Here is a 25,350-nt window from a genome sequence, read left to right on the forward strand (position 1 = left end):
TTATTTATTTATAGGTCACTCAAAAAATTTTGTTCAATCAAATTTGTCCAAAATTCTCATTCTCCTCTACGAAAATGTTTCTGAACCACTCACATTTTTAAAAACTAAATACCTCGACTTTATAGACAATCGTGTTATTTCAAAGCTGAACTCGTATTTTCTTGCACTGGGCCGAAATATCACATACTTAAATATAAATCTGGGCCGGCTCTAAAATAACATTTCTTTCATAATCGATTGCAAACGTGTGTGTATGTGTGTGTGCGCGCGCGCGCACGCGCGCTAGCGCTAGCGTGGGAGATCACATGGTGGCGAGTGGTCTAAGGCACTCGCCTTTTCAGATCACACACACGTCTCATCTCTTCTAGTGTCAGTTCAAGTCTCAACTCGACCAACGTAGGTATGTGAAAAGGCTTTTCAGCAGCATCCAGTCGGTCATTGGATTTTCCCGCAGTCAATTCGCATTCTTCCCTCACAAAATATACTGGCCGCCGTGTATAACCTATCTTTAGTCAGACAATCAAAACCCCAACTCTGTGTTGGTCCAACGCATTTTAAACGGTTCCACAGTATAACTGTCACCCTTTAACTGTAAAGAAAACTCTTTGGAAATGTCCCGGTTGTTTCGTGCTCATTGTTTATGAAAGGGGATAGGGGTTGCAGGCTCCGCACTACCCCCACGCCATTACCTGGATCCGCCTCTGTATGTTCTAAAATCATACTTATTAAAAAAAAAATCTAACGTACCTTCCACTCTCCATTTCAGACGCAGCGTTTCTTCTATCCTTCTGCTTACGTCCAGACCGTCTGTCCAAATTCTGGGTTTAATTTCAGTTCGGACCTCGGCATCCATATGTGCCTTAGTTTTGGCAGGAACATCCGCAGCTACCGGGAATATCGACTTCTGGGTATCCAATGATAAAATGGTCACATCCTCTGCAGGTCTGAGATTTGGAGTATCAAGGGTCTCCATGGCGAAATACAGAGCATCGAGTTCGTCGAAAGATGCCAAACTCGTCTGCAAGAATTCCTCTGTAGCTTCACCAACAACATCTTCCTTTGTTTCACATTTGGGTTCTTTGGTGTGAATTGCGGATTCTTTCCCAGACTTTTCTTCAATCATCTCTTCCATTTGCTCATTCAGTGTTGTACCAATTTTCATTAGTTTGTCAGTGGCTTCCTTGATGGCTTTCTCCTTTGTCTCCAGTTTTGTTTCCTGTATCTGAGTTTCGGTTACTTCAACAACAGTAGGTCCAGTCTTTTCATCAGTTTTATTTTTCCCTAAGAAAATACTTTTTGAAATGTTATCTGTAATCTCATCAATGGCTTTCATTTTTGCCTCCTTCCATATTTTCTTTCTCTGAGAGTCGGAAAGATCGATTGGTGTGGGCTCGTTCTTCTCTTCAAGCTTTTTACTCAATGGGGTTTCACGAATTTCTTCGTTTTCGGACCCTAAAATAGGTTCGGCATTCTTGAACACTGTTTCCTTTCTTCCAGCTTTGAAACTCTTTTCTTCTTCATCATCTTCAAGTTTGGGTTCTATTTTGTCTTCCCAATCAGGCAATGGTACATTTTGCGATTTTTCTTTGTCTTCTTCAGTAGGTTTAGAAGTTTTAAGTTGTGTCATGATTTCTTCCTTAACAGAATCTTTCTCCTCAGAAGCCGTGAACTCCGTTCTCTCTTCTGTTTTAGACGAGATTTTTTCTGGAGATTTCTCTTTCTTTGTTTTTTCTTTCACCTCAGCTGTCATTGGTTTCAGAGCCTCCAGCTTATCATTGTTTTTCGAGATCTCTTCCAGTGTTTTGTCGGATAATTTCTCCTTCTTTTGTCCTATTTCAGGTGTCTCAACATCAGGAGTAACAGTTTTTGATATTTCCTTGTCTTTTAACTGGGACTTCGCTTCACCGTTTGTTTTATCCTCCTGTATTATTCCCGATGATGGTTCATTTAGAGATTCTGCTTGAATAACAACTGGTTGAACTTTATTTCCAATATTTTCGTCAGAGTTTTCGACCTCTTCTACTTCCTTTGCGTTCTTTTTGGGTTTCTTTTCAGCATTTTCAGTCAGTCGTTGATTCATATGTTCTGTCGCTGTTTCTTCTAAGGATATATGCTTGGCCACCGATGTTTCCTGCTCAGAGGTATCATGAAAGCACTTTCCTTTTGACAGCTCATGCTGCTTATCCTCCATCTTTAAGTCTGTCTTAACCTCACCCCTCAACATTTCTATTTCTTCCAATGCACATAATGATTTTCCTGCACCAGATTCTGAATTGCCCTTCTTGACTGCTGTGACGACTTCTTCAATGACTTCCACTGACACTTCATCTGGTACCGTGGATTTCTGCTCTGATTTTGAGTCTTTTTCGTACGGTGGTCTCTTAAGGTCAGATTCGTCATGTAATTGTTTAACCAGTTCTGCCTTTTTCTCGGCGAACTCTGCTTGAACATCAATGTCTAAGTTTTCAGTGCCTGGACCAAGCTTCCTATCTGCAAGTGCATTTTCTGTCACTTCATCAACATGTGTCTTGACTATTTTCTTTTCCAGTGTCCCTGTTTCGATTGTTTCAATCTCTGATTCTTTGTTTTTAATAGGATGACGTTCGGATGATAATGTATCTGCCAAAGTTTCTTCAGCTTTGTCTTCGTCTGTTGTGTCTTTAAATTGAGTTTTACCAACGCATTGCTGTTCCACGTCCGATAAATGAGTTTTAATGAACTCATCTGTCACTGTTTCATTTTCTTCAAAATCTTTTACAACTTCTTGTGAATCATTAGCATCCCTGGGAACTTCAGCTTCCTTTTCATTGATGAATGTGGTCCCCTTTTCCCGAGATTCATTACTTGTGCCCGGTTGTTCTATTTCAGTTACTGTGAGTTTCTCTATATCAGCATCAGATTTAGTAGACGACGATGTTCCTTTTTCTATCTTGGCGTCAGTCTCTGCCTTTTTTTGCTGGTCAGTTTCTTTTTCATCCACACCTTGTACTGTCTTAGCCTCCTCAGGAGTCACGCCTACTTGTTTACACGTTTGAACGGTTATGTTTTTCTTAGCCGTTTCAGCTTTAACCTCTTCCTCTGCTACTTCTTTTTGAACGTCATCTTGTGTGAGATCAGATTGTGAATTTGCTGATATGCTCTCTTGATTTGTCTGGCCATTGTTATCGTTTACTGAAGATCCTACGTCAATGGTTGCAGACAGCCAACCTGGTTCGTAGTTATCAGACCTGGCTGACTTCTCAACTGTAACATCAACCGATATACCTTTATCAATCTTGCTATCTGATTTAGTAGACGATTCGGTGACAACAGACGAGTTCTTGATGTCAGAAGAAATAATTTCGGCTGCGGACACGATGTTTTCCTTAGTATCCTCAACCTTTTCTTTACTTGAAAAGTTATTCTCTGTCAATCGTTTGTCATTTTCTTCAGCGATTTGATCAGTTGATATTTCAGTTTTGATGGCGTCCATATCGACTGCTTTGACCTGAACAGATTTTTCCAACTCCAGTTTATTGCGAAGATTTTTTAGCTCCACAATATCATATTCAGCTGAAATTGATGTTTCTCTGCCTTCTTCTGTAGTCATAAAATCGTCGCCAGCTGCACTTTCGAAAGATGCCTTATTTCTACCAGTTACCCCTGATTCTTGGGATTCTTCGGCCATGGATGTTGCCACTTTAGGGTGTACAGTTTCTACCTGAGCAACTTGTTTCATCTCCGCAAATGTAGTCTCAAATGTCGTTTCCTTCCCGGTTGTTTTCATGATATCGGATCCCGATTCTGCTTGTTTAGACGAAATGGAAGTATCCACAAATACTACAGCATCCTGAGAACGTTCGGTCTTTGAATCCAAAGCTAACACTTCATCATGATGTGTGTCCATTCCGGTGGCTGACTCTAGCGCAAGTCCTTTATCTAATTTTACAATCATCTCCTCTACTTTTGTTTCTTGAACTGCTGGTATGGCATTTTGAAAAGCACCTTCCTGAGAGCTCAGTAAAGTAATTTCTCTTGTTGTCTCCTGAATAAATTCTGATATGGTCTCCTGCTTTGATTTTTTCTCAGAAGTAATGACCGTCTCTTGTACTACAGACTGCGTCATCCCTGTGGATGCCTCAGAGAGTTCTACTTTCATAGACTTTGATATGGCTACAATTGGCTTGTCAGTTGTTAATACTTCGGCTTCTGATTCTTCGATCCTTACTTGAACCTCTCTGGCCCTCTTAGTTTTTTCTCCAGTGTTTAGCTTTCTATCTTGTTCACTTGCGTTAACTAAATCCAAAGTTCCCATGATAGTTAAACATTCTTGCTTAGCCTCTCCAGATTGACCGCTTATGGGCAGTTTTGTATCTTCTGTTACTTCAGCCCTGTGTTTAATAGCTGATTTATCCTTGATTGCTTTCACAGAAGCTTTCAGTACGTCCGCCAGCCCTGACGGATCAATCACCGATGTTTCAGATGTCTCTTCTTGGGCAGCTTTTACCTGAGGTTGTTTGATATCGGCTTCGTCCATCGTTTGAGCTTGTTCAGACGATTCTAACGCCGGTACTTTTTCATGCCGTATAGTAGATACAATAAAAGACTCTCCCTCATCGGAGGAGTCGCCATTTGTCTCGATTGTCGTCTTCTCGTATTCCTTTGTAACAGTTATTTTCTCCGTTACTTCTGAGGTTTTAGAGACCTTTGTTTTCTCCCTTATTATTTCTTTTACTCCTCGTTTAGATCGACCCTTCTTGTCTTCAGTTTCTTCCGTCCACGTCTCTTCTGTGACAGAATCGCCGGCTTTGTCTTCGAATCTGTTAATTTCACTAACAGTTTGCGATACAACCTCATGTGATATAACTCTGTTTGTTTGTGGAGCTGAAAAGTCTTCCACAGCTCCATGGCCTCCTGATAATTCACTTACATTTGCCTTGAATTTATTCATTCTTGAAATAGGCATATCCCCTTCAAACACCGTCGATGTTTCACGTCCATCTGAGGGTTCTCTTTCAACCTGTATTTCTTGGAGGATTTCTCTATGGATCGGAATAGTCTCCGACTCCGGAGCTCTACTTTCCAAAATTGTAGAATTCGCAAAATGACCATGGTGCCTCTGAAGCTTCTCCGTTATAAGTATTGCAGGCGTAAGATCAACTATTGGATTGTCATCAATTAAATATTTTCCAGCATTGATAATAGACTCTGGATCTTCGAGATAGCTCCAATCAAGCATCTTAAGGGACCTGTGTTCGATTCTTCTTGACATTGTGTCAATTTCGTCAGCTCTCGACTCTGGTCTATTGAATGTTACCTGTTGTTTGTTTTCTGGTTCAATCAATAAAATGCCTTTGTTAAAAACGAAATCATCGACATCCTTCGCCTTTTCTACGCTGCCTGCATCGTCGTTGTCAACTGGAAAAGCGAAGCTCTTGTCGGTGTCAGCTCTGCCTGTACCCTCTAGATGACTCACAGGAGTAACCGTCTGCTGCATTGATTTGGGGAATACGTTTAAATAATCAGGTATTATAGAATAAGACACACCCACATATTTTTCTGTCTCTCCAGTAGCATACCTTGCGCCGGCAGAATCATAAGTGCCAGATGTGCCAATATTGTTATTAATTGGCTGTGCGGCTTCAGTATAGCCACTAGTTTCATTCAGCAAACTAACGTTTTCGGTACGTGATTCTACCTGAGAGCGTACCTCTGGCTTTATTTGCCGCTCTCTAATTACTTCAACATCGACAGTGTGCGTTTCATTATCTGATAAAAAGGCCAAGTTCTTTTTTCTTGGGTTAACATGTTCACTCTCATGTACATGCGCCTCAGATTCACATGACTTCTGGTAAATGTTATCAATGGATTTGTTCTGAATATGTGGGAGTACTCTTTCTTCGGTGGTGTCAGAAAGTGATTTTGCATTATCCCAAAAGTTATTGTCGGCCTGTACATTATCCGTGCAGGAATTTTCTTTTTCTTCTTGTCTGACGATCTGGTCATTATTTTCTGTCGTGGATAGGGGTTGCATTTGTCTCTGTGACTCATTCACTTCATTGTTTTCAATTATTTCATCATCAAATGCATCTAACTTTATTTCATTGACAAAGCTCTCAGATCGCTTTAATTTCAAGCTGTTTGCATTTATGGTCTTGTCGTCATAATTTTGTAAAATTGTACCCACAGCTCTTGCGTGACTCTCATTCTCAAGATTTCTTTCTTTACCAAAGTTTTCATAAATTACATCTGTTTTCCCTTTCAAATATTCTTGCATTTCTACCATAGCATCGTGAGAAATGCTTACCATATCTGGTTCGCTTGACAGAGAGCTTTCTCTCGATAAAATTCCGCTGTCTGTCGTCCATCGACGAGACTTATCGTGACCCTTCAATCCAAGGGCAAGGTCATCCAAGTAGTGTTGCAGTTCTTCGTCGAGCTCTTGGTTTATCTCATTTTCGTTATTTTCTTCTGATGAATCGGTAACATTTTCAACTACACCAGCGTCAACAGAATCATCGGTGACTTCCGATGTGCCGGCAGGGGAGCTTCTATCCATGTCTGACGTCAGAGGGATATTTCCTTTGAGTTTCATGTAGTTGTGTATTGTTTCGTCAGTGCAATAAGCAGTCATTGGACTGTCTGCGGCCTTGTAAGTTTTTGAGTCGTTCGAGCCGAAACTTATATCATTTGTCAGGTTGTTGTCATTAACATTGCGACCCAGAATATCACTTTCACCAATACCTGCGATCTTCCAAGCATGCTTTTCTTGATTTGAATTTTGTAATTCGGTAGGTCTTGAAAAGGCTGAGTCTTTATCTGCTGTCTGGACTGTACCAAGTTCATCATTAAATGATAAACTGTTTTGATCGTGTTTCTCGTTGTTTGTTTCTGCATGGAGCCGTTGAATCAAGTCTTTTATTCCCGACCGATCGCCCAGATGTCCACTGAGTTGAGTGCTCTTATTGAAAACTGCTTCTTCGTCAATAATAAGAGGTCGCTTTTTGCTTCTTGATGTTTCCTTTTCTAACACTGACTCTGGTTCAGACAGGTCTGACCTTTCGAATGTCATGGTGTGAATGGCGGAGATTTCATCCTCGAGTGCAGAACTGTGTCCTGAAAATAAATGAATAACCATTACTATTTAAAGTAGAATGTAAAATTGGTTATGTACTCATTTTATTGCTAGGGAAACCTAAATACATACTTAGCTACCTATATACCCACAAATCTGGCTGGATAGTCAGCTATCGTATATCTGTCAATCTATTAAAGTTTCTGTTTCTTTAAACAGTTTGTTTTTTTTACCTTTCAGCCACGAGTAGAATGGATAAATGTATCTCCAGTCTTATTTAGCTTGATTATGTATTAGTGAAAAACGATATACTAAACGTTCAACCCCAAAAATAAAAAAAATAATTAAAAAATTGAGTGTTTCAAAAATTGCAAGGACGAATTTTAAATATCAACGGGAAGAAATTCCAAGCCAAGAGACGAATTCAAATACTTAACAGACGTGAGCCAAACAGAAACTCTATTCAGTTATTGTGTGCCACTGGTACAAAGATAAATACTTGGTATCACAGAAAACGACACCATTAAAATCAGCACCATGTCGACTTCTCTGCTGTTCAGTGGACTGAACAGCATTGTAGATAATACCATGAAACGCATGATTTCTATTAATTACCAATATTATGAATTGTAGCTATATGATACAAATATACTTAAAGTAAGAACTGATTAAATTCTTATATATATATATATATATATATATATATATATATATATATATATATATATATATATATATATATATATATGACTGAAATGTCATTAATTATTAATATTCCCTCACACACACACACACACACACACACACACACACATATATATATATATATATATATATATATATATATATATATATATATATATATATATATATATATATATATATATATATATAAACAGGCGCTATTATTGTTGGTGTTCTCTCTCTCTCTCTCTCTCTCTCACACACACGCACGCGCGCGTGCGCTAAATGATAATAAACTAGTATTAATCAAGTTGTAATTTTCAGATAAGTGACATTTATAAAATTAGCAGATATTATCCTCTCTCCCTCTCCCTCGCTAGGCTATGGGAGGTAGAATTTGACCCGATGCCGTACAAAGAGACTAATTGCAGGCACATTTTCAACACGGTCATGCATCCCATTATGGTATTCAGGCAGAGCAGGTTTCTGAACTTTTTTTGAAAAGAGTTCGTTTTATGCACAAAATTTGCCATATAACTTTTAAGAGTTTACACACTTCTTTTTACCTTTAAATTTGTTTTTTGGGGGATAGCATACATACATATTTACATACATATATACATACATACATACATACATACATACATACATACCATGCATTCATTATGCATGCATGCATACATACTCTGTCTCTCTCCCCCATATATATTTTGTGTGTGTGACTGCGTGTGATAGAGGGAAATATAGCTCAACTGTACATGTATCCTTCAAATATCTTCAATAGGTGTGACGTATGCAAAATTGATTCATATTTTTAACTACCGCATCAACGTTATATATATATCGTATATACCATACTGATCAAAATAACGTGTATTCGATAATTCAAGCGGTTTATACACAAAATTCGCCATATGACTTTTAAGAGTTTACACCCTTGACCTAAAAGTTTGCAATTGCGACCAATCTTTTTATTTAAATTATTTTACAATATATACGGTCTTATTTGCTTGTTTGTATTTTAAATATCTTCCGTAGAAATTAAATCAAATCAGAGCGGGGTCGGTGCTATTCGGACCATCGAATGGAACCGGACAATTAATTTAGGATTCTTGTATAATTTGAAAGACAATTTTTTTTTTAAATTAATAGTTCGTTAAATAATCTTAGAATAATGCCAATAAGCTTAGCCGGGCCATGACCCTTGGTGAGATGCAACGAACTAGTCCACATCACACTGCCATCGTGTTGAGTCTAATAATACGTACCAGTTGTGCGCCATTATATGTGTTGCTTGCAACTATGCTGTAATGGTTTTTGTAAGTGGGCATACTAATATCGCACAGAACACGAAAGTGTTAATATTAACAAGACTTATCTAACTTCTCCCTACGATGCACCATGTGTGTTTAATTAGAACAACGAAGGAAGTTCCACGAGTAGAATGGATAAAACTCTTATTATCAAGAGAGATGCTGTTTAATATCCAAGTATCCTTCCATTTATCCGGCAGTGCATCCAAACATCCAACCTTGCATGCATAAGTATATATATATATATATATATATATATATATATATATATATATATATATATATATATATATATATATATATATAGAGAGAGAGAGAGAGAGAGAGAGAGAGAGAGAGAGAGAGAGAGAGAGAAATATGGTGTTATTTTACGGTTTAACGAATTATTACAATGTGTATAATCTAACGAAGTTGGACAAATACAAGTGCATCGCATTCTTGACTCAAGCTTTGTAAAAGTTGAAACAACTTTGTAAGGAAAAAGAAATCGAGCCCTTAACCAAACCTCAAGCTTTCTGAAAAGATTTCTTCGAAGATTTATTTGTTGTTCCACGACTACGGAAAAAATTAAAACAAACAACAACAAAAAATAAACAGAATATCAACATTATACAGTATCCCTGTGAAAACTCTATCCTAAAGACTATTTCTTTTTAAAACTCTATCATAACGGCTAATTCTTTTTAAAACTCAATCTTAACGGCTAATTATTTTTAAAACTCTATCCTAAAGACTAATTCTTTTTAAAATTCTACCCTAACGGCCAATTATTTTTATAACTCGATCCTAACGGCCAGTCATTTTTAAAACTCGATCCTAACGGCTAATTATTTTTAAAACACGTTGAAAAGAGTTCAAACGCGTATATAATGTTATAATCCTCCAAAATAAAGATAATCTCTCTCTCTCTCTCTCTCTCTCTCACACACACACACACACAGCTCAGAAAAGTACCAACTGTAAATAAAAAATATTAAAAGTACATTTGACCTGTAGATCTTTGATATACTTTTCATACGTTCTTCAGTAAACCGTGGCTTATTCGAAGACCGAATTAGTAAACTTACATACATGTCTATTTTGAACTACCATATCAGTCGTATATTGTTAAGCAACATTTTTGTTATATACACAGGGGGACATACATTATGTACGGTACGTTTGGTTACCCTTCCATAGAAAACTGGCTTTATCTCAGCGTTGGATACATTTCAGTGCTAAATGTTGGCCTGTTTTGTATGAATATTTAATCCGTTAGTACATCAAGTGGCATTGAAATACCTCACATACATGACAATTGATTTTTTTAAGATTGTAAGTTTTGCCTGTCTGAAAAGTGCGATAAATTCTCACTTTTCTTAGATTTCTGCGCACAGATTAGAAATGTAATAATCATATTTTCCCAACATCTTGACTATAAATGACCCATACAAATTGTAAGGGGAATTTGATACATTTACAAATAAGGAAGAAAAAAAAAAACGAGAAAGAACGGTCTCAGTCTCAAAGCATGGCCGGGCTAAAATAAATACAATGTACACTGTAAGTCTGCCGACGTTATCACAGACTCTCCTTTAACTACTTTCTGACTTTTCAGAATTTTTGGACTGAACGGATATGCATGAATCTCTCTCTCTCTCTCGCCGCGATTTTGCTCATTTTCTCAAAAATTTTGAGACCCTACAGTATCATGCTTACGACAATTCTGATGACATTAATATTTGTTCAAAGGAAGAGACAGCTGAATGGACTCTAAATCACTAATTAGTTTTATGATTGAACACGTGGAAACCTTCTGACCCATGACAACAATTTTGAAGAATTCTAAAAGTGTAAAGAAATTCTCAAAAACAAAATCAAGATACCTATCAGAAGAAATTTACACAATATTCCCGTATTTTAATTCCTAGTGTCTGCTGAATGTTCTGTTTAAATAAAATTAATTGCTATCAACCATGAAATAATAATGATATTGAAAAATCTTAGCCCAGGAATAAACTCCTATCCGTGTAGTGAAACCAGGACCAAGACAATATGCCTGCTCCTGGAGCAAACGGTCGGAGGTGGGTGGGTACGGTTATACATGGATTGATATTGACCCGAATCTTAGACATGACACTAAGTCTAATTGGAGAGCTTAGAAATTTTGTTTCAAACCATGAATGCATGCTATATGTATGAATGGGATAAATGGATGATCCAAAGGGAAGATGAACGGATATATGAGTTGTTAGATGTAGGACAAAATCAACATAATACTGTTGTTTTTTGGGTGGGTGGGTCGTTTAACACCATGGTGGCCAGTATAACTGGTGGAGGAAGAACCACTCAGCCACCTGGGTCGACCAGTATAGTATCACGGTTACTACAAATTACGGTCCTTTTCCTGTATGGATACGTTTGTAATCTGTCCTGAAATTAATCGTATATATTTAATGTATTAAAACTCTAGTGTGATCAACATGCTGAGTGATAAATTTAAATTTTTTTTTTTTAATTATGTATAAATAATATAGTATTGTTGAGGCTCAACGTTGCCTTTCTGGCTACGAATGTATTCATGATGTGTGGTTTTCAGTATAAGGAATCCGTCCATTTCGTACATGGAGGGGAAGAACATAGACCGCTGTAAGAATGATCTCATCGTTAATTGACTTGACTAAAGACACCTGCAATGCTAAGGTTACGAGTACCGTATGTTTCTTTCATTTACCTTTTCCAAAATAATTCACTTATTATTTAGGATGTCGTCATTCTGATGAAATACAACTTAAAGTTTTTCTACATATATAATCGCTAAAAATAACAAAAAATTATGAAAATCGCGTTTCACGAAAATTATCACAAATTCTAATTGCAGTCCGCACAGTTCATTTAGGTCAACCGTTCAACCCTTTAAAAAAAAACACATTATGGTTGACCAGACAGTGTAGCTATCGTTTCTTGCTAATTTCTCATTTATTTTAGAATGTTTAAATTGTATTTGACAGATATTATAGGTTCTGACACGTGCAATGTATATATGAAGTGTAATTATTTAATTCTAACATGTGCGTAGAAATCAAAGAAAAAGCAAGTATATCTAGTACTTTACTTTTTCTTATAGGTAAAACTTTCAACTTGTTAAAAACGTTTTCAGGGAAAGTAAATCAATGCCATTTCCGTACTAACAAATTAACTACACATACTAGTAACCAAATAATCATGGCATGGCGTCGTGCGTGGGTGTATTTTAAAACATCTGCGCACAAAGTTAAATGCAGCGTGCAACATTCAGTAAGTTGAAAAGGTAGAAGAATTTAGCATGTAATTCATAATATGTTCAACATTTCCCGTCAGCTGCTCCATTATGTATCGGTAAACAGTACTAAGTCCGTAAATCACCCAAATCCTTCGTAGCTTTAAATGATGTCATACAAATAACCCGCAATTAGTCTTTTCACCCGTCCACATGGCTATATTATTTACAATGTGTTCGATCACTGCTCTAGACAAACTAGCAGGCCCGGTCCTGGAATGTGCGGGGCCCAAGGCAGCAAGCGATGAGAGTGGGACCCCAAGCAAAAACATTGCATTGACTGAACGCACGGGGCCTAAGGAGATTGCCTCGTTCGCCTTGTCCTTAGTGCCGGGCCTGCAAACTTGTGAGGAATGTACCTCGCGAAGAAAAAAACATGGTCGGACCATCGAGACACGTGTGGTTCCCTGGTACCTATTATGTCGGATGGGAGAAGAGCGTATCTTGACAATCTGTTAATGCTCAAATGAAAACAAGAGATTATAAAACAAATAGTAAATTTGGTAATAAAATGTAATTTTGTTTCTAACTTTACAGGATGATATATAATTATCTCGAAATGAATTCCAAAATTTATGTCTAGTATATGAGTTTCAATGTTTTCGAGGATGTCGATATCGATCGTAAGTTTAAGGCAAACGAAGCGTTCTGGAATAGAAAATATTTCAAAACACTAATAATTTTCCACTTGAAATCTTTTTTTGGGGGTGGGGTGGGTTGGTGGACAGGAGAAGACTGAGTCGATTCTGTTGTCCATATTTGTAGTTATTTGTAGTTCCCTCCGGTACTTAAGCAGAGCACCTCAGATTTGAAGTCTGGATATTTAGTGTATTATATAACCTGGTGGCGGTGGTGGTGAAGGAGGATGGTTCCTGTGGTGCTATACATAAATCTTCTAATTTCCGCCATGGTAGAACCTTGCTTTGATGGATACTTCGGCTACAGTCCTTCGGTTGGTTTAGATGGATGTCCATAAGTGGCGCGCACGCAGAAGTGGTAGTCTTGTGTGTGGTGGTATCTGACCAATGGTTTGCATAGCTTCTCCTATTCCATGTCTTAGTCCATATTTTTTTGGTAATTTTTACCTTTACCATGTTTACCTGTATTACTTGCCGGGGAGGGGTATCAATCAGGTCGAAGGCTAAAGGGAGTGCGTATTGCTGAAGGGTTTACCTTTTGAAGCTACACCAGCTATCTCTACCCTCGTATTTTAATGCATGCTGCCTAAGTGCAATCTCAAACTCCACCCATTTGGGCTGTGGCTTCGGTTTCCTCAGTCGTTGTTTTTCTTCACAGATTCCAGGACTTTGTTACCATTTTATACGTTTCGTTGAAGATCACGATATTGCAATTGGATGGATTGCAGAATCGGCATATCGTTTACTGTGAGATGTGCAGATCTACAGGGTCATTAGCCAGGATTATCACGTCGTCGGCAACTGTGTGCGATCCTATGATAGTGTTTCCAATTGATGTCCCAGATTGTGCATTTGGAGTGTGTAGTGGAGATCATTGCTGCAGCTTGCTTGACACACTGGACAGTGTGAAAGTGGTTTCTAAGCTCGTCCAGACATTTTACCTTGCTATCTGATGCCGTCTGCAGGTCTTTCATGAAGGGCTAAACGTTGCTGCTTGTAATACCATGCAGACATAGGTTCCTGAGGAAGTCTTCGTGCCACACAACTTGATATTCTAGTATTCAGCTTTTGTCCTTTTAAAATCACCAAAACAATTTTCAACGCCTCTTATAATTAAATACATTCACCACTATACTTCAATTATTGTTAAAAATTCTTATTTATTTATTTATTTATTTGTTCTTTTACAGGGGTACCTTTTGGATAGGAACTTTGTACAAAATAACACCAACTTGGCTTAAACGATATTTGATAGCAATAAACACAGAAAGGCTTTTAGAATCGTGAAACAATTTCATTACACTGATATGTCTCTCTCTTTTAAATTGAACATATTTTTGAATGAGCCATTGTCTAGTGACACCTGCTTGTGCAGGCACCATCATGCTCCACCAAATATCTTGACATTGCACGATGCGAATGATCCATGTTATATGACGCAAGTCAGGTCGGGATGTAGAAAAGGCTAGATGTACCACCCTCTCGTAAAAGACGAATATCTCCAATGATAATGAGAGAGAGAGAGAGAGAGGGAGGGTAGGTGGGTTATACATTTACACAGGGAACTGGGATTTCATTATGATTTTAACGATTGAGGAACGTTACATCCGAATTCATCGCTTATTTTTCTAAATGTGTACATACTTGTCTAGTCCGTGACGTTGAAAATACATGTATTAATCAATTAATACTGTAATAGTACTGTCAGAACTTATATGTAATGGTCAAAATTTCAAACAATATACATTTGTGTAAATAAATATTATCAATAATGCAAAAATAATAAAACAGCAAGTTTTATCATCCGATGAAAGTGCATGTATGTACCAGCTTATCAATCATAAAAATCACTTTTATGTGACAACGTCTTTGTTTAATGACTTAATTACTAGCAAATCAGTCCTTCATTTATTTACATGTAAAGAAAATGTTAATAATCATCCAATTTATTATTAATTTGAGATACTTTATTGATATTTTTCAGTCGAACGCAGATGCTTAAAAGAATGTAATATGTGTAACACTGAGCTTGTATGTGAATGTCCGATCTTCACACTAGAACCTCGCTGTCTCTGGATACAACGTCTGGTTACCTAAAGCAGCAGAAATTTGTTTTTCGTCCTTGCAATTATCAGTTTCATAAACATTCTACTCAGCTGTTACGGTTATGACATTGGCACTATCACACTTCACATAATCCTAGGAATCTCGATACCAGACTTGTGCAACACAGCAGCAGCATTGCTACCACTAAGTTATGCCCCAAAAGTAATTAGCAACACAGTCTTTGGAAAAGCCATGCCTGATAAATCATTTTGACTGCAGACGATACGTTTATTTCACACTCAATTTCGGACAATAGGTTTTTTCCTCTCAATTTCGTGGACGTCCGGCTTCTATCCTGACCTTATTTGTAATGTTATGTCTAAAGGAATATATTTTGTTTTTCTTTTCTGACTGGCGAACTTTAAAATGAACACGAAAGATATTCGATGTAAGCTTTACACCATTATTCAACATACAGGCATCAAGCGATTGTTACAGGATTGTTAGTCCAAAAAGTACAAACCAAAGACATTTCTTTTCATCATTTAACAGCACTGAACCAGCAATATGTCATTTTAAAGAACGGATTATAAATGAGGCGCGATTATTCTTCCTTAATACTTGTCGCCCTTGTTATGCCTTTTTTTTTTATTTACGACATCGAATGTTGTGTGATGATCAGGCGTTTGTCGCCCAGCAGCTTTTGTTGATACTCCTTTCTGATTTAATCGACTGTCATCGTTTTTCTGGCTTCGGCGTGCCAGGTAATAAAAACGTCATAACTGAGTTAATTTCCTCGAAGAACCACACACATCAAACACTATAACCAAGTAACGCTGTAGCAAATGAACGTCATAAAAAAAGAGTTTGGAACTAATTAGTAATTTTGCTGGGGAAATTAAACTCAAAAGTTCTAACCAAGAATATTATTAACAGACTTCTATTTCTTACCTACTTGTTATCAGTTGAGAACATGTCGCAAAGGAAACGACTTTGAGACCGTTACAAGATGAAAGCGTGATATCAAAATAGGTGAATATTATTAACATAGCTAGCCCTCGACTACTTAACGGCTTTTTTAAAGTGACATATTTGAGTAATTTATTGGTCATTTTGATGAAAAGACTGTTTTCCTTTCAACGAGATATCATACATCTTGTCGAGTCCGATATTTGAGGAGTTATAAGAGACAGATAATGTTGTTGTTGTTTTGGTTTTTATGCTGCTTCTCTGAGCAAGATAGGTTGTACACGGTGGCCAGAATAACTGGTGTAGGAAAAACCCGATAAGAACGACCGACCCACAGGAAGCTATTGGCAAGCTTTCTCACATAACCCTCATTGGGCGATCCCGAGACTCGAAGCCAACCAGTCAGAGGTGAGATGGCAATGATCGGTCAAGGCTAGTCCTTTTGACCACTCGGCCACCCAAAATTTATGAGATTTTTTCCTCTGCTTAGTTTGTCTGAATAGCCTTTATTTTTGTGATTGAAGATTTATTGATACATTGGATACCAAATGAAATCTGCCAGCAGATATTTATATAAATATTTAATTACTTTTATCAAAATAAATGTTGCCAACTGTCATTCAGAATAAGTATTTTGCGTGTCTTAGCCGATTCCCACAAACTTTCACACAGTGTATGTTTTTTTAATACCTTCATGAGCCGATAATTTTGAGACAACAGCAGATTGATCGAAATATGGCTGTGGCAATGAGAAAAATGTTCCAATTCATTTGGTCAATCAACAATCTTCATTTTTGTGTAGCTCTCAAGATAGATGTTTGACCAAAACTGATCGTTTAGTTTTTGTACAAAAGTTGTTAGAAAGTGAGATAGTTGGAATTCTTTTTTTCAAATGCAAGTTATTGTACTGACAATTTTATCAAAAAGTGATTAAATGCTTATATAAATATCAGCTGATGCCTTTCCTATGACGTACCAAAGTCACGCAATCTTGAAAACACAAGCGATCTGGCACTAGAAAAGCAATTTCTGACCAGAAGAAAATCACACAATTTCAGCATTATCTGTCTGTTAAATTTCCCCATATATAACCCATAAATATGTGTGATGTCTTGTTGAAAAGTTAAAGTATAGCACCAAGATTACTAAAATATTTCGCTCTAAATGCGAATACCACTAAGCAATCAGTGGTTACCTGAGCAACTTCAATTTCTCGAGTTGCAAACATTGCCTCTTATTACATGTCTATCTACGGGAGATTACATTTTAAAGTAATATTTCATTGCTTTTTTTTAGCATCAAGCTTAGTACTGATATTTTAGTAAAAGCATAAGTAGTGTAGCGGAGAAGCATGCAGTGTCGAGTGACAGGGACGAATAAGTCTTGTAACCAACATTTCCTGAGCGCTTTCTTTAGAAGCTGTAAGTGCTTTACAGTATAACACATAAAAACATATGCAAGGACAAGATTACAACAAGAAACACCACGAAACACCACGAAATAGGTGTGTCTAAAATCAATGGTCAATTCGTTACGCGTAGCTGCGCCCTGGTATGACATTGTTTTAAGGGGTAGGGGACAATGAGAATACGAGTGTCGGAAGAGAAGTGTAAATTTTTAAATGAGGTATACGCGTGGGTGAGGTCAGATAGGTATAACGAAATTTAGAGTAGTGAACAGATTTTGTGTTTAATTCTGGACCGAACGGATAGCCAGTGGAGTTAACAGAGTGTGATGGAATTGTGCCTAGTTCTTCGTACTCTAGTGGAAATCCGAGCAGCTGTGTTTTGAACTTTTTATGTAGCAAATAATGAGACAAGCCAGATAGAAGTGAATTACAATAGTTCAGTCTTGAAAATAGTAAGGAACACACAAGTGTCTTAGTGGCATCAACCGAAAAAAAAATTGCGAATGAAGCTAATGTGTTTCAACTCCAGATATGCAGCCTTGCAAATGTTCATGACATGTTGGTGTAATGAGAGAATACTGTCAAGAGTGACACCTAGGTTTCGTACTGACTGTGTGAATTTAATGTTGGTATTGGTGATGCCTTATTGTTTGAGGTATAGGATGTGAATGACGAAGTCTTTGCCTAGTGATCAGGTTGACTTCAGTATTGTCATCATTCATCTGCAGCTTGTTAAGTACCATCAGTGACTTCATATCGGAAATGTACGTCTCTACGACTTGGATGGTAGCCTCAACTTCAGTTCGGCAAATAGATTTGATATTTGAGCGTCATCAGCGTATAATTAGTGAAATACCGGATGTCAATCTATGACACTTGACAGCTGCTGCGTGTACAGAATGAAGAGAAATGGGACAAGAACAGAACCTTGTGGAACACCAAAACGTTGATGAACTGGACTGAAATGTTTTCCATTTACGTACGCAATATTGTGTCTTGTTGACTAAGTAGGTCTTGAACCATAGTAAGGCTGTGTCGAGAATACCAAATATGTGCTGGAGATGGTAAAGTAATATATCTAATATATCATGGTATATTGTGTCAAACGCTCAGACAAAAGGGGGGGTGAGAACTGTAATCTTTCCACTATCCGAATCATATAGTATTTCGTTAAGTACTCCCAGACGGGTAGTTTCAGTACTCGAGGGTGATATGCTGACAGTACATTGCTAAATAGGTTATTTGAATTCCGATGATATACAATTTGCTATGTGAACAACTTTTTTAAGATTTTTGGATGGTAAGAAACAAGGCGGTATAATTTTTAAATCGTTATGGTCAACAGAGACTCTATGATAGCAAGCTTGAAAACTGATGGGTATTCCTGAGAGAAACGTATTGATAACAATAAAGACAATACGGAATGTAATCATTCTAGCATCAGTGATGTCGGATTATGATCGAGTTCACATGACTTTGGGGCACTGTTCATCACAACTGTATCTACCAAATCCATAGATACAAGTTTAAATGCTGTGAAAGGTTGTCGTTGTTATTCTCTCTCTCTCTCTCTCTCTCTCTCTCTCTCTCTGCAAATGTTAAATCTTTCATGTTGCTGCGTTTGCGTTAGAACTCCAATTTTGACACGTCCAAGATGCTTATACCAATGTCTGCTTCGCTTCCTTCAAACAGAACTTTACATGCTGTTTATCATTATATATGTGTAATCTATATCATGTAGTTTAAGGTCAGTCATTGGGCAGTATTTATCATTATCTACATGTAATATATAACATAGTTCAAGGTGTCATAAATTGCGACTTATCGTTATCGTTTTCTGAGACACTAAGCATAAAATTTTTAATGAAGGCCACAATTCGCAAAATTCTTGATTCCAACTCAAATCTAAAAGGGCATTTAAAAACAAAAATCAACAATTTTCTGAAAATCGGAGGTGTGATGACATTGTTCATACACCCACACATACTTAAACACATCCACGGTACCAGAAATCTCTGGCTGTTACGAACATCCACAAGTCAATAGCGTTTAGCAGTGCTGACGATAATGGTGCGAGAAACGCCATGTTCCATTGACAGTAAAGCAACTGAACAACCAACAGGGAAGACATGCACTTATGGCAGAGATACAACACAAATATGTAACAACGATGACGAAGACAAATAGCATCCGACAAATACGTTAATAACCAGATCTTATTTCTTATTTCAATAATCACGTGCCATCAATCATACGTCGAGCTAGGTAGTCTGCTTCTAATAAGTACATCTTTTTCCTATCTCACCGCGTCACAATTGACGTATACAATTAATTCTCTAAAAGCGGCGAAGAGATCAAGCGATAGTGGCCTACCGCTCTTCTATCAGTTGATCAGTTATTTATCAACTTCAACAAGAACTTAGATATTAAGGAAGAAAATCAATAATATTCATTCAGAAACGTCTGGATAACTTTGAAAATATTTCTCTTCACAGCATATGTTCAGGATTTTCCAAAGCTGAAACGCTCAGTGTTTACATCATTAGGAATATGTGGACGAGGGCGTGATGTAAACTTGGATAATTTTATTAAAATTAGCAATATTGTGGGGAGTTCTGTGCTCGTGGGTGTCCAAAACAGCATGAAAATATCTTTACTGTCATTCGCAGCTGACATTTAAAATTAACATATAAAGGAAGAAAGAGCTGGACACGCCGACATGTCACTTGAATCGAATTTTTATTTTTTTATTTTATATATGCAATTAATTTTTCCAGCATGCAATATTTTAATTTTGAACAGAAACTAGAACAAATTCTTAAAGGAATAGGCAGGCTTTGAATTTAATTCATGAAAATAAAACTTTCACGTGAAGGGATCACGTGACGAAATACTTCGTAACTGAAAATAAAATGAAAGTATTGATTCATCAAAAATTAATATTAAAACTATAATTTCATCTAATAATGTATTTCATAGATACGATATGTTTAATTTATGTGCTATTTACTTTATTTATGTTTTTAGTTTTTGCCAATGCTCGATTTAAATATAGGAAGATTGTTGTGTGTTATTACAATGATCTTCTAAGCCTTAAAGACGATTAAAAGACAGGTTATCAAATGCTTATTGTATGTCGGCTCCAAATTTGGCTAAAGTGATTCCAAATCGGTACCGACTATTTCAATTTTAGGCGGGGTGGGGGTCGGTGGAGAAGCTGGGGTAAGTTGATTTAAATAATTTTAAAAATCCATCTCTCAAATAGCTTGAAACATAATGTTGAATTGATATTTAGTACACAAAAGATTCTTGAATCCATTATATTAGTTGAAAAAAAATCAACATTATCTTCAGGTAATGGAAAAATATATATCCCGGCTCGAAAGAAAATCGCACTCCACCCGCACGAAAATTAAATTGTTGGTTCCTGAGAAGTGAATGAAAATGCGTCAGAAACATAATGATCTGTAACCAAGCTCTACATCTGATTTCGCTGATTCAACTTTAGTCTCGACCATGTTTCCATCACGTCATCGTATTATGTATATGACGTATGCATTACCACTGATTTAGTTGCGAGTTGTGTTCATAATCCTATGGCTTGGAAGCTTGGACAATATTCTAAGAGGATGATATGCATGTAATAACGTGTGGAGTGACCCATATACACGGTATTTAGATCACATATTTCTACAGATCTCTTAAGTTCGAATCGCAGTCAAAACGGGCTATATGTGAAAACGATTGCAGACGAACGTGTAAATAATATTTCGCCATGGTGACAGAGCTTAATCAATGAGGAATGGTGTTTTTAGAATCGGATTCTACATATCCAAATTCAACTGTTTCCAAACTTGATGTCAATTCGATGTCCGTACATTCCGATGCGTCAGTGCTTTGGCTATTGTTCGGAGAGGACAACCAAGAAAGTGACTCTACGGAAACAGAGAGGAACAAGTGTGACTGCTATTCCATTATTATCACCATCATCGTCGTAGTCGTCGTTTTCAGCTTCATATTTCTCATGATAAGAACATATACTCAACGCCCCTCAATCATGTCTTGTAGATGTTTATAATAAATATATCTATATTTCATGACGTCAAACAATTGCGTCAAAACTCACCCAACCATATGTTGCTTATGACTTCTGAGACTGCAAAGTTATAACTTTTCATACAATAAAGATATGTGGGGTGTATATGATCATTTGTCCATCAGTGAGTTTTCCTTGTTATATTGTTTTGCATTTTGGGATAAAATCATCATAAAAATCCAGTATCTATGCAGTGCAGAAACAGTACAGCTAAACAGAATATACAAATTGTCCGACACAAACGAGGCACGTAAATCAACAAGCTAAAAATACATACACACGTTTAAAACATAACTTATCATTTATATACGGTTTTACACAAATTCTAAGAAGGATGTGATTAATCTGCTGATCTCGTTCCCTTTTCTCTCTCCTACCAACCCTCATCTCTCTCTCTCTCTCTCTCTCTCTCTCTCTCTCTCTCTCTCTCACACACACACACACACACACACACACAAATAAACACGCGCGCGCAGCCGGTCTTCACCTATCAGCGAGGACAAAGAAATAGTATACTTGCATGACATCGAAATCTGCATAGTTGCCTTTACACGAATTACATTTTTTTTTTCAGAAAAAAAAATCTGTTGTCTACGGCAAAACTGAAACCACCACTCTCTCCGAAAGGAGTTATCAAATACAATATTCTCATTGCAGCTATAAATAGAAGTGTCAAGATAAACAAAGTGGCAAAATCCATATTACAGAAACATAATAAGTTAAACGTGAGTCATTTACTAGAATTTTTAGTCGAAGAACCCCAATCTAAGTTTATTTAGTAAGATGTTCCAAAGATCGGACTGTTTTCATATAGACAAATTTTCAATTAAAAAACATTTAAATATTTTTTCAAGACAATTTGTAACGCATATATTAAAATGGATGTACTCAGTGTCATCTAATATTTTCACGTAGTCTTTGGTAGCAAAAAGTGTTGAGATCGATAAACACAGGACTGATTTTTACAAAAATAGTATTCATGTTTAGATAAGTTTCACCAATTGAAACCAATTTATTTCTTAATGGGCACTGAAAAGGCCTGGTGGTTTTATAACGTATTCAGTCTAAACAAAGCATTTGAGCAAGACTAAACCATCTTACTTCGAGACCACACTTATTAAGACGAGAAAAAACATAAGACACACATTTGAATTATTTTTTTTAGTCAAGAGACACGTCCGAAACCGCCAGTATATTACTTTCAATTTACTCGAAATGTTTTGAAAATTTAATTTTGGTTGCCTCTTAGCTTCTCCACTCGTGCGTATGTCCGAAAGTTGAAATACTGATACCTTCTATAAGCAAGAGTCCACCCCACAAATCATGTTTTTAAAACGGAAAAGGCTCCAGAGAGTAGTGCGTCACATAACTGAGAGAGAGAGAGAGAGAGAGAGAGAGAGAGAGAGAGAGAGATTTGTTTCAGTGTAATCTAGATTGTTACAACGTATGCAAAATTGGAACAAGATAAAAGCATGCATCATCACTCATACGATAAACAATTTCATACTGAAAATAATGTAGCATGATAAAGTATATTTCATTGAATGTTCTCACACGGAGAAGCTTACAATGTACTCAGTAATTCTGTTACCTTCTCTCTCACTTGAACTGACTTCACTTTCTTATTTCATCTACTCTATATAATTAATGTACAGATTTATTTATTTGATTATTTTTCGCGGGGCTGGGGGATTAGTATCAACATAAGCAATATTGGTAGGCATCGCCTATCGCAGTCCTGGATAATATACAAGTGAATAACAGTGTTAAACTGATCTTCATTTTAAATGAATCTTTACATTACTAATGGCTGACTAGCATTTTGCGGAACTACGACATTTAAGATAGAAACATTACACTTTAGGTATTAATACTTACTACAGATCAGTATGTCTTGTTTATATATAGATACACACACACACACATTATATATATATATATATATATATATATATATATATATATATATATATATATATATATATATATATATATATATATATATATATGCTAAGACAAAAATAAAGGAGTAAATGGTGCAAGACTACCCCATATACTCTGAAATCACATAAATTAGTATTCTTTTTCCAGGAATAATAGGGTAAACCAAAATATTAACTGCCTCGTGTGTTTTTGAAAACGTCAATACTGGTTTAAAAAATGGAACTAAAAACATGAGAAACTGGGAAAATATGTGATTCGATGCTAACTATTGTGACTTCTAGAATCGCATAAAAATCCTAGAGTTTCTATGTTTAATGTTGCCTTAAAGCCCATACAAGTCAGAAACCTCTTTTACTGAAATATTCGTAGGATTCTTAACATCAGCTATCCCCCAATTTTCAATTGTTGGTAAGAACACATATATTTTGCTTCAAAATATAAAAAGAAAGAAAACCTCGATACCTCAACCTAAGAACGATACTAATGACATTTGCGAGCTATATGCACGTACTTAGATCGAAAAGGCTATTATTTATATATGAAACATGTTCGCTGTCTGTTTTCCCATTTTAAATTGCTTGGCTCGGATTCTTAACGTTCTTGACAATCTTCAGTAGTGTTTCCCTTTACCCTCATTTGTACTTCAGATTGCCCCAAATTTTTAATTTTATCCCTAGTTTTGACACCAAGGAGATTTTGTTTACTCTCATGTCACATTATTTGAGACTAGTGTATAACTCTGGTAACGTTTGCTTCCTGTTTTTCAAAAATGTGTGCACCTAATTTAACGTGTTGCAGCCGTATATAATATAATATTCAAATAATATATTTATAAATAGATGATGAGAAAGCGAAGCTCCAGTCACTTACCTCGAACCAGTAGATATGCTGACGTAGAGGCTCTTCCTTCTGAGTTGTCGGCCTGACACTGATACGCGCCCTGGTCTTTATATGTTACATTGTCGATGATGAGGGTAACGTACCCCTCCCTTGTGTAATCAAACTTGTATCTTTTGTCGGTGGTAATGTTGACCCCATCCTTGTACCATCGGACTGAGGGTCGGGGGAATCCAATCACCTTGCATTCAAACTGTTTACAGCCTCCAACTACTCCCTTGGTTTGCTCTGACATAACTGCGCCCTTCTCACCAGATCAGCAATCAGCCTTCATAAAAAAATATATAAAAACCACAAAATAAAAATTATCCGGGTATTAGCAATTTCTTTTTACTTTTTAAAATTTTCGTTTAGTTTCTATGAAAACTTTTTATTTTTTTCATTATGTGTGCCCCTTCTATAAATGTTTTACATTTACAAGGATTCTTTTGAAATACAAGCTGCTTTGTAGGCTACAGTGCTCTTTAAGAATAAAAAGCAAACATATTTTATTCGAAACTTCGACATCATCATAGAGCTGATGGCATGCGACAAATATGGGCAGATTCGACCATGCTGCATGTCATGAAAGATCGTTTCTTTTGTGAAACTTATGTTGCAAAGGAATACCATTTTGCATGTGAATGTGATCAGCGTTATTATCTGTACTTAACTAAATATCTGTATGTGTACCTTTTAGAGGAACACTCCAAGAACTCCAAGACACTTGTAATGCTGTAATTTTCACTATTTGTATGTTTGTGCGTGCGTGTGCGTGCTTGTTTATAGTATGTACGATGTATCTTTGATACACCACGACTTGTGTCAGTTTTTTTTCCTTAAAAAGAAACGATACCTAGGACTTAAACATGAATGTTGGTGTAAATGAAGAATGTACAGCACGGCTAACGCTGCACGGCTAACGTTCCGAACAGAGAAAATGCAGACATTCAATCATATTGAAACGGGGGGGGGGGGGTATAGTCTCAACAAAATGATGGACAAACAAGAGAAAATTCAGCCA

General features: G+C 36.7%; 1 protein-coding gene across 1 annotated transcript in view; it reads right to left on the minus strand.

The window, feature by feature from the left end:
* Positions 1 to 24,582, minus strand: part of LOC149789967 (uncharacterized) — a 299,468-nt gene extending 274,886 nt beyond the window's left edge. Inside the window, exons 1-2 of the mRNA XM_089973148.1 lie at positions 24,321 to 24,582; positions 748 to 7,095 (exon numbers count right to left, since the gene is read on the minus strand). Of these exons, the coding sequence (XP_089829274.1) occupies positions 748 to 7,095; positions 24,321 to 24,582 (6,610 nt within the window). The remainder of the gene's footprint in view (positions 1 to 747; positions 7,096 to 24,320) is intronic.
* Positions 24,583 to 25,350: the final 768 nt, after the last annotated feature.

This window comes from Sinohyriopsis cumingii, chromosome 10 (assembly GCF_028554795.1).
Source record: "Sinohyriopsis cumingii isolate HCF-2022 chromosome 10, ASM2855479v2, whole genome shotgun sequence".
Taxonomy (NCBI): domain Eukaryota; kingdom Metazoa; phylum Mollusca; class Bivalvia; order Unionida; family Unionidae; genus Sinohyriopsis; species Sinohyriopsis cumingii.